Source organism: Leptinotarsa decemlineata, unplaced genomic scaffold, assembly GCF_025532065.1.
Source record: "Leptinotarsa decemlineata unplaced genomic scaffold, Ldec_3_MD MMD2_tig00000882_RagTag_RagTag, whole genome shotgun sequence".
NCBI classification, from domain to species: domain Eukaryota; kingdom Metazoa; phylum Arthropoda; class Insecta; order Coleoptera; family Chrysomelidae; genus Leptinotarsa; species Leptinotarsa decemlineata.
The window spans coordinates 2,937,175-2,946,168 of NW_027412556.1; the positions used below are offsets into that span (position 1 = coordinate 2,937,175).

Here is an 8,994-nt window from a genome sequence, read left to right on the forward strand (position 1 = left end):
ACAGGAGCCTAATGGTTTACTTTAGCTTTCTGCGCGGCATTAGCTGGTTTAGTGCGTTCATGAACACTATCATTGCCAAAAACCCGGTTAATTTTGTGGGCTGTTTCGGTGGCGCTTTGGTTCAATTTGAATTCGTAGAGAAAAACTGGCCAAGAATCGCTTAATGACATTATTTAGTAATAAGTTGAAATCGCCATGTATGGTAAATATATAAACCCTGCGATCTCCTTGGAAATAGTTAAATCACCGAAAAAGTTGAAAAAGTTATTTACTTGACTTACGGCTTAAGTCTGCAATGGAAAGTCAAGCGAGTGAAGTAATGCTTCCGCAAAGTGCACATGACTATTTTACTGCAAAATGTAGGAAGTGTAAGTCTCTTTTTTAGGGGTATCTCTATTCTAATTCATTTATCACCTATAGTTGATCCACTGTGGGTTCAAGTGTTGATAAATTTGAGGATGAAACATTCGAAAATGTTCACGAGGCGGAGAAATTCAGCCTCTGAAGGATGGAAGTAAACTTGTATTAAACCGTTTAATCTCCAGCCTTAATTTCGTTCTGATTTCAGGTTAGTGTTCGACGAATTGAAAGAATCCGGGGCGCCGGAATATGTAACTATAATTAAAATTAAAAAGAAGTGGATGAATTTGATGACCAGATATAGGGTATGAATTTATATTCCTCAGGATTTTGTTCGAATTAATAAAATTCAATTATAAAGTATATGAAAACTGGCATTACAATTCGGAATTGTAATTATCAAAGCCAATACAATTTTTTGAGCAATTTTTTGCTATGAAATACGTATTTTCGTACGTTAATCCGATTGAAAGTCCAAATTTATCGGTCTATCTTCAAGTACATTCCTCCAAATGCTCAAAACATTTAAAGAAACGATTCTCAAAAATTCTCTTTTATTAATAAAAACTCGTTAAATGTACGATTTCATTCTAGGTCATTCTCGGCTCTCAACGGCATATCCACTTTAAGTTCCAGCCAGCCTTCCATAAGGGGTGCGAGTTCTATAATATTGAACAACGGTATAACAATTCGTCAAGTTATTCGAAAATCATGGTATATAGGCTTTCACGGCCGGTGTCTAACAAATTTTCCGATGGTTTAATAGCCGTGATCTGCAGGTTTTTATACCTGACATTCCGTCTGCTACTGCGGCAGACATAATCAAAGGCGATACGGCAACGGACGAAGTGATCTATCTTGCTGCGATGTGCGAACTGAAAATGGTCCTCCCACCCCCCATGCCCTGAGTTGAAATCTTCCCCACACGGTTACTGTATGCAGAACATTTCGTCCATGGCACTTCAGCAAGATTGACATCTGATCTTTTTTTGGTCGAAAGTCAGCCTGTAGGGGGTTTTACTTTATAATCTGATGCTTTGTTTTATCTTGGCTTTCCTAACTTTTGCATGGGGTCCCCAAAAACTAACCGGCGACTATTTTTTAAAAGATATCCGGTCTTGATTCTGTTAGAGATTTTTAGAAAGGTTTTTTTAACTTTCATTATTTCTTTCATATGCCAGAGGGATGGTTTTGATTTGATCTTCGGAGTAAATCCATTCTAGACAAGTTGCTTCATTCATCAACGACTTTATTCAAAAAGGTTAAATGTTGAATTTCAGCAAATAAAAAACACAACACTGAACCCCGAAATGATAACCTGGCCTTATTACGAACAAATGGACAAAGCCTTCGGTCAAGAATCTGAACTGTATTCGCTTGGAAAGAACCACGATCATGCTTTCAATCAGACCGTGAGTAATGGTAAGAAATAGATGGAACACTGTAACACTCTTGTTAAAGTTTTCTCAATTCTCCAGATGAAAGGCAAAGTTTTATGAAAAAACTAATAGAGCTCCGTTATACGCATCGTCATTTATTCACTGGTAGGAAATACACTGCAAGAGACGGATGGATGTAAGTAAAACTGAATGTTCATAGTCAAATCAAAATCTATTCTTCAGAGATCAGAACAGACTTTCAAATTGGACATCGGTTTTTGTACTTATCACTGTTATTCGCTATCTGTCAAAATTGACATTTGAGTGGCACAAGGCCGTGATCCAGGGGTCTGTGTGAACTAAACAAAATCGGTAGCCAGAAAGTTACTTGACTTCGCTGGGAATTCAACCTGTTTACCAGCTGCAAAGATGATTCACTATTCTAAAAAAATAAACAAACAAATCGGTTTCAACTCTTTATTTCAAACCAAATAACTCTACTATACGGTCGCTAACTAATTACAGGGACGGAGGGGTGTGCAACGAAGTGAGTACGGAAACAAGACGGCAGGGTTTTAAGCTAAGCAATAAACCACGATTAATGAAACAAGCGGGTATGAGAAGCTCTGTTCAATTCACCTCAAAAATAATAGATGTCCCTCACCTACTCGAGCTTTATTCTTCGTCCCCGTATAAAACGGATGACGCTTCGGATTCCCCACGCGCGACCCCGAAGTTCTGACAGCAACGACGATATCTGACAAGCAAGAAATGAGAAAAGGATAGCTCAACTAGCGAATACCACAAAGGGCCGGAAACGAGGAAAGAAGTTTCGGACAGATGATCCAAGTGACGAATATCCCAACGGACCATCAATCGTAAGAGACGCGCGAAGAAAAGGTAGCCCAAGTAGCGAATACCACAAAGGGCCAGAAACGCAGAGAGAAGCTTCGGACAGATGATCCAAGTGGCGAATACCACAAAGGGTCGGGAAACTTAGGAGACGCGTGAAGACAAGGTAGCCCCAGTGGCGCGTTTCCGGCACAAAGGGCACTGTGGCCCTATTGCTTGTCACTGTTTTTTTAATATCCCCGACCTCTGAATAATAGAAGAAGAAGATATAATACATAACTTTTCGTTTTCAAACTCCCAAAGAATTCAAACTTCCATTTCAAACATGGAAACATTAATATTTTTGAATCTTGAAATCTAATACTTGAAATAGTTCAACAACAAAGAACCAAGTAGAAAGCAAGTTGATATTTCAAGTATTAGAATTAGACCACGCCCATTGGCCATACCCGTAAGAAGGCCACATACCACACTGTATAGAAGTGTAGAAGTAAACACTTCTATACGGCCTTGCTAGATTCAGTCATGCTATTCAAATGTCTTTACAAGCGCCACCTAGTGGTCAAAAACTCAAATTTCCACTATGTTGGTGCTCTTCAAATATATTGCAATAGATTTTCAATAACAATGTAATTAGATTTCTGAAATAAAATGTGGTCACGCTGTTCTGCTGTTCCCTACTTTCAGCTCAGACGAGGTGGTGTACGTCATCACTACACTATCGCGGGTGCTATGGATAACGATCGTGGTTGTCAAAAATTATCCAAGAGGTTTTCCTCATTCGCGGAACGGAACTAACAACCTTACCGTATCGAATTCCTGGCATTCTTCCGAATATTTTCCAGCAAGAACGATATTTTTATACCAAGGAATAACCGAGATGCAATTATTCAGTTTGAAACGCGAGACTTGTAATAAAGAAATTAATGAACTAACTACTCGTAGACAAATGAGTTCCGTACGCAAAATTTAATTCAAATAGTCCTGTGTATAAAATATCTCAAAAATTTCATAAACTTTACAATCACTTACAGGATAATACAGTCGCTGCTTCAATGTCAAGGAAAATATTCAGTCGATCAGCTTAGTAAATGTTGGCAAAATTTGGTCCAGCGGTACAAACAATTGTCAAAAAATGAATCAAACCAAATTATCACATGGCCTTATTTTGAACACATGCACAAGTGGTTTGAAGAAAGCAAAGTAACCGAAGCTATGAAAATCGAAACCGAGGAGAGCGAAAATGTTATCGAAAGTGAAGACAAAAATGAAGAAGTAAACGACCCTCAGCTAGTAGACTCGTTTCAAGAGTTGCGAAAAAATAATATTTCTATTGAATGCATCAAAATTCAACTATTAAGTGAGATAAAAGTAGCTCAAGAAAAAAATCATGCTGCTGTAATGGAAGCCATGAAAAACATTGGTGAGAAATTAAATAGATTGACTAGAAACGAGACAAGGCTAGATTCAGCTGCCAAACCTGATAACGAGAATGTTTAGTACAACGTGGGAATGTATTGAACTTTGTATTTATGTTTTAAATTAATATAATATTCAATCTAAAATTGTAACGACTGATTATCATTATATTAGAACATTAGGATAGGGTCAGAAATGTGAGCTTTCGCTCACATTTCTGACCCTATTCTCCATTTTCTTGTTATACTCTAACTATACATCTATTGATTCAACTTTACTGAATCACTATTCTTGACTTTCGGTGAATTAAAATTTTGAAGATGAGAAAAATCAAGTTCATAGTAAAATTATTACAAAGATGTTTATATCATGCGTAGAAGTTACTTTCAGATATAAACTGGAATAAAAATCCCTCCTGAAACAACTACTTTCACGTGAACATTGAATTACACGAAAATAACTTTCTCTTATTCACTTTGCACTCCAAACATTTTTTTGTGAAATCGAAACAGCCAACGTTAATAGGAATGCCAGGCAATAAAATCATACTCTTCCAATTAACTTACCATATTTTCGAATCATTCTTTTGTAATGTAATAGAAATTGAAACGGAGAGAAAACAAATTGGAAATCATCATCTGAAAAGTCTGTATTTTGAAATGTCTATATGAAGCTTTGATAGAAAGTTTTGTTCTTTATAGAAATTTGGTAATTATTGGAAACTTAAAAGTTACGGAGAAATGTCAAATTGATAAAAAGAAAATCACTATTTAATCATTTTGCAACTACCTTCATAAGCTTATGAAGTTTTTTCTGTTACCAAAAGATTTGGTAATTGTTTAAAATCCACCAAGATTAATTTACTTGGCGTATTTTTTTGTATTCAATTTATTTATCTGGTTTTTATGTTCGCATGTACCTGCAGATAGTGTTAATTTTTTCTTTTCAGCACATTTACTATTTTATACCAGAAGAAGCTAATAATAAATTACAATATTCAAAATTGTATGTTATAAATGTTCTTGATTTCATGAAATTGGATTGATTGAAAACTTATTGTGAAGATTGTCAGTAGTTTATTCAACTTTCTCCTTTCTGTTCCCCTACTTGAAAAAAATTTGTTTTCAAAAGTTACACAAAAACGAGTGTCGAAATGTAGTATTAATATCTAAAAATATCAAGAATCACTTTTGAAGAGATTTGAGGAGTTTGTGGAGATCAAATCGTGAGGTGTAGTTTTTGAAATTACTATGGATCTTCATCAAGTAACGGCCGAATCAATCAGAAAACTTCTGTAAACAATTTTCTGTAAATTCATCATTATTCATGATTTTTTTTTATTTGGAATGACATTTCTGAAAAAATACACTAATACAAAAAAAATACCCTCCTTCTTACACCAATTACACGTGACAATCACAACATATATTTTTTTAAATATAAATCGATTCAAAATAACATTCAATCGAGCTGAAACAGCTCTAATACCTAGATTTCTAGTGCAGCTAAAGATTCTTCTATTTCAGCAGAGCTCGCCTCAGCATATCTGTTCTTTATTTCCTTAAGGGACCAATCGATGATTTTGATGGCAGCTTCTTTCTTCTTTCCAGTAAAAATTTTCTGGTTATTCAGCAGGGCAGAGGTAGACTGAAACAATAATTTCCAATGATTGAAAAATGAATTATATTTCAGAAAGATAGTATTAGCATAATGTTTTACCAAAAAGTATAACCACAATGTTAATTTTTTGATATATTCAAAATTTGGCTGCCAAATAGACTTTTGTAGAAAATAATAAATTTGTGAAAATGAATAGAAATTAAAGGTTTGAAATTGAATCATTTGGAAGCAATGGAAATTAAAACTTAAAAATTCAAACATTCTATAATATGACCAACTAGATTAGAATAGATCACCATTATTGAGATTCAGGTAATTTTTTGGAGGTAGTCTCAATTATTGTTACCTGTAGTATATAAATATTAATGTAAGAACAACTTGAAGTATAAAACACTTGAAAAAGCTAATGTCTTAGCAAAACATGTGATATATTTTTCAAATAAAGTTTGTGGAGATTAAATCGTGAAGTGTAGTTTTTGAAAACACCAGATATAATATGAATATTCAATTCATGTCAGAATCTCCCTCAGTGAGCTTGGAATGGATATAAAATTTCAATATTTCCTCCGAAGAGCTACTTTTGAATTTGATGTGCTTATTGTCCTACGTTAAACATCATGTCAATTTTTTAAATGGAAATGATCAGCAACATTGGTATGTTATGTAGTTTCTGGGGCAATCAAAAGAAGAAATTAAGAAGTAATTTCGCTAAGATAACCATATGCGTCTTGTGTGTACCTAGTTATTAAAGTTTTAAATAATTATTGAACTGTGTTATAATAATCAGAAATAATATACATTATGCAATGACTGATCTCCAAAAGCAATGAGTAATATCCAAAATCACACCACGATTACATATTGAGGATCTTTATTCATGTAGCACTTTCTTTTCCATTTAATCAAAATTGCATCTTTTCCAGAAAACTGCTGAATGACACTATAACAAGATACTCTTTCGTAGTGTCACAAAATTAAACTGGAAATTAATGTGTCGTTGAATTTAAAAAGCTATTGAAAAGATAAGGAATACCATTTTTTTTTTTTGGATTTTAGAATATGCTTTCCACAATTCGATGTTTATGGTTTATGTAGTATTTCTTTTAAAGGTTCAATTGACAAGTTATATTCATTTGCAGGACTACAAAAACAGGTACGTTCCTCTTAGGCAAAGTTAAGTAAAAATTTCGAAATTCGGGAACATAATTTGAAATTTTTGACTCTAACAAAAAAATTTCAAAGGCAAGCACTAGCCGGACGTACAAAATTTTTCCAAAAAAAGTTATTACCAAGTATATTCCATACAAAGCTCTCATATTCTTTGGATTCAATTTCAGTGCTTGATAATAGTATGTCCTAGCAATCTCAATATTATCTAGGCCTCCTTGGCTATATTTAATATCTGCGTATCTCTGATGCAGTAAATGATTATGTGGATTGTGTAGTATCAGTTCCTCAACACAAAATGCAGCTTTGCCGTAGTCGTGTTCGTTCAAGTACAATTCGCTTAGTTCTTGCCAAGCTTCAACATCAGCCATAAAACTGAAACAATATTGAAAATGTGTAAGTTGTATTAATATATGGAATAGCAGTGAAGAGGGGTCAATAAAACGTAGTTGAATTTTTTTACAAGTTAAATCCGCTATTTAATTATTTTTCCAAACTATATTGATATGGTTAGATATTAGAAGAAACTTCAGCCAATATCACTGTATTAGACGTTTCCACATTTATAACACTTGGCCTGTTCTAATTTGTACAGGTTTCAGGAAAAACTTTCATTATTCTGTTGCTAATCAATGGTATACTCAGATTGAACCTTGATCATTAGCTCGATAGTCATATCAAGTCATATCATTACTGCGTAATGGCTCCAGGTGGTTAAAGGTGGTCAAGATCATATCCTGACATAATATTTTCTCAAATCCTTGATAATGATTGAGGTAAAATCTTTTTACACCATTGAATAGACAGAAAAAAATCCTCAAGCTTTATTTTTTGAAATGCATTTTTTTAAAAGTTATTTTGTTTGGATTACCTATGGAATTCTGTAGCACAAAAACAAATTACCAAAACATTGTACAGAGAAAATCTGAAGATTATATTAGGTAAACTAAGAACTTTCCAAGTGATGTGTTAGCAGAAAACATAATAAACATCGATAATCATAATTATTTGTATGACGACAGTATTTTTTTACCACCCATGTAATAAATTAATAAATATGTGGTTAATGATTGCTTTTTATTGACCCTCTCTTCAACAATATTCTGCCATATGAAAGAAGTTGGTAACAGAATATAAACCTGAAAAATTAACTGCATTGAAAGTAAACATACATTTTCAAGTATTCAACTAGCTCTTTGATGGCTTCAGAATTTCTACCAAGTGCTTTACAAATTCCGATTTTACGTTTCCTTGCTGAACTGTTGGTGCTGTCTACTTTAATGATGTCATTGAGAATTTGCAGTGACCTGCTATAGTTCTCATCAGCTTCATGAAACATGGATTCCAATACCCGAACTCTACAACTATTTGGGAACTCTCTGTATAATTCTTGAATGCAGCGTTCTGCTATCTTGAGTTGATAGCAATCAATAGCAGCAATGCATATCTGTTCTAAGACTATGTGCTCTGAAAATAAGATATAGAAAATACTTAGTGAAATAGGGGTTGATTCATGCACCCAGTCTTTAGTCATAGGTCTCAAGTCGTCAGAAATTATAGGGATTCGGATCAATGATTTTGGTGGCAACGTGAATGCATGAGCATAGATATTATCTCGTACTTACGTGTAAGTATCTCCGTGCAAGAGTTGTAAGTTTTTAGTGGTGAACTTGCAACTGAAGACTGGTGCATGAATAAACTTTTGTTCGTAGGAGAAGGGGTTGGGGTTATGAAACAGAGTCTTACTTTCTTTCCTAAATTCTCAATATTAGAAGAAATTGATGCATTCCAGATCTGGACAACTTCTCTGCTATCTCGAATATTATTATCTCTATGCAGTTTCAGCTTCTCCAAATCTCCTGGAAGTATGGAAAATAATAAAATTTGTATCTTTTTTAAAATAATTTTCATTACCTTTCAGATTACCCATAGTAAACTGTTATAATTACAAAAATAACTAATGTGTAGTGCACCTTAACCCAGTAAAATTCGACTCCCGTATTTCCGATTTGTTAATCAATTTATAAATTCAATAATTGATTACTACACATTACTACTGTTTATTGAGTGACGTAATAATAGGACGTCTTTTACTCCAAAAAAGACTACGAAGAGTAGGTTGTTATAAGGTTGGCTATACTTGCTGTCAAATTTATTGTGAACAATACTCGTGAATACGTTATGGATTTTTATCAAG

At 33.9% G+C, this 8,994-nt stretch overlaps 2 protein-coding genes across 3 annotated transcripts; one reads left to right on the forward strand and one right to left on the reverse strand.

Annotated features, from left to right (window-relative positions):
- The first annotated feature begins 218 nt into the window (after nt 1-218).
- LOC111504219 (uncharacterized) lies at nt 219-4,162 on the forward strand. 2 transcript variants are annotated; one of them, XM_023158725.2, is made up of 6 exons: nt 219-368; nt 421-514; nt 569-665; nt 1,641-1,782; nt 1,839-1,935; nt 3,626-4,162. In XM_023158725.2, the coding sequence occupies exons 1-6, from the start codon at nt 296-298 to the stop codon at nt 4,089-4,091; spliced, it is 969 nt and encodes a 322-aa protein (XP_023014493.1). In that variant the 5' UTR covers nt 219-295; the 3' UTR covers nt 4,092-4,162. The 2 variants fall into 2 exon arrangements, with proteins under 2 accessions (XP_023014493.1, XP_074030904.1); XM_074174803.1 differs by having other exon boundaries at nt 267-359.
- A 1,220-nt stretch (nt 4,163-5,382) lies between these two features.
- On the reverse strand, nt 5,383-8,894 carry LOC111504221 (ER membrane protein complex subunit 2-A). The gene is made up of 5 exons (XM_023158727.2): nt 8,712-8,894; nt 8,423-8,656; nt 7,970-8,264; nt 6,920-7,172; nt 5,383-5,657 (listed from the first exon to the last, which is right to left on the reverse strand). The coding sequence occupies exons 1-5, from the start codon at nt 8,725-8,727 to the stop codon at nt 5,499-5,501; spliced, it is 957 nt and encodes a 318-aa protein (XP_023014495.2). The 5' UTR covers nt 8,728-8,894; the 3' UTR covers nt 5,383-5,498.
- Nucleotides 8,895-8,994: the final 100 nt, after the last annotated feature.

Excerpts from the sequence above, each read along its gene's own strand:
- LOC111504219 (XM_023158725.2), top strand. The coding sequence starts at position 296 with ATGGAAAGTCAAGCGAGTGAAGTAATGCTTCCGCAAAGTGCACATGAC. Across the intron at positions 369-420 it reads TACTGCAAAATGTAGGAAGT|TTGATCCACTGTGGGTTCAA; the intron begins GTAAGTCTCTTT and ends TATCACCTATAG. Across the intron at positions 1,936-3,625 it reads ACTGCAAGAGACGGATGGAT|GATAATACAGTCGCTGCTTC; the intron begins GTAAGTAAAACT and ends AATCACTTACAG.
- LOC111504221 (XM_023158727.2), bottom strand. Across the intron at positions 8,265-8,422 it reads TTGCACGGAGATACTTACAC|AGCACATAGTCTTAGAACAG; the intron begins GTAAGTACGAGA and ends TCTTATTTTCAG. Across the intron at positions 5,658-6,919 it reads CTTTGTATGGAATATACTTG|TCTACCTCTGCCCTGCTGAA; the intron begins GTAATAACTTTT and ends TTATTGTTTCAG.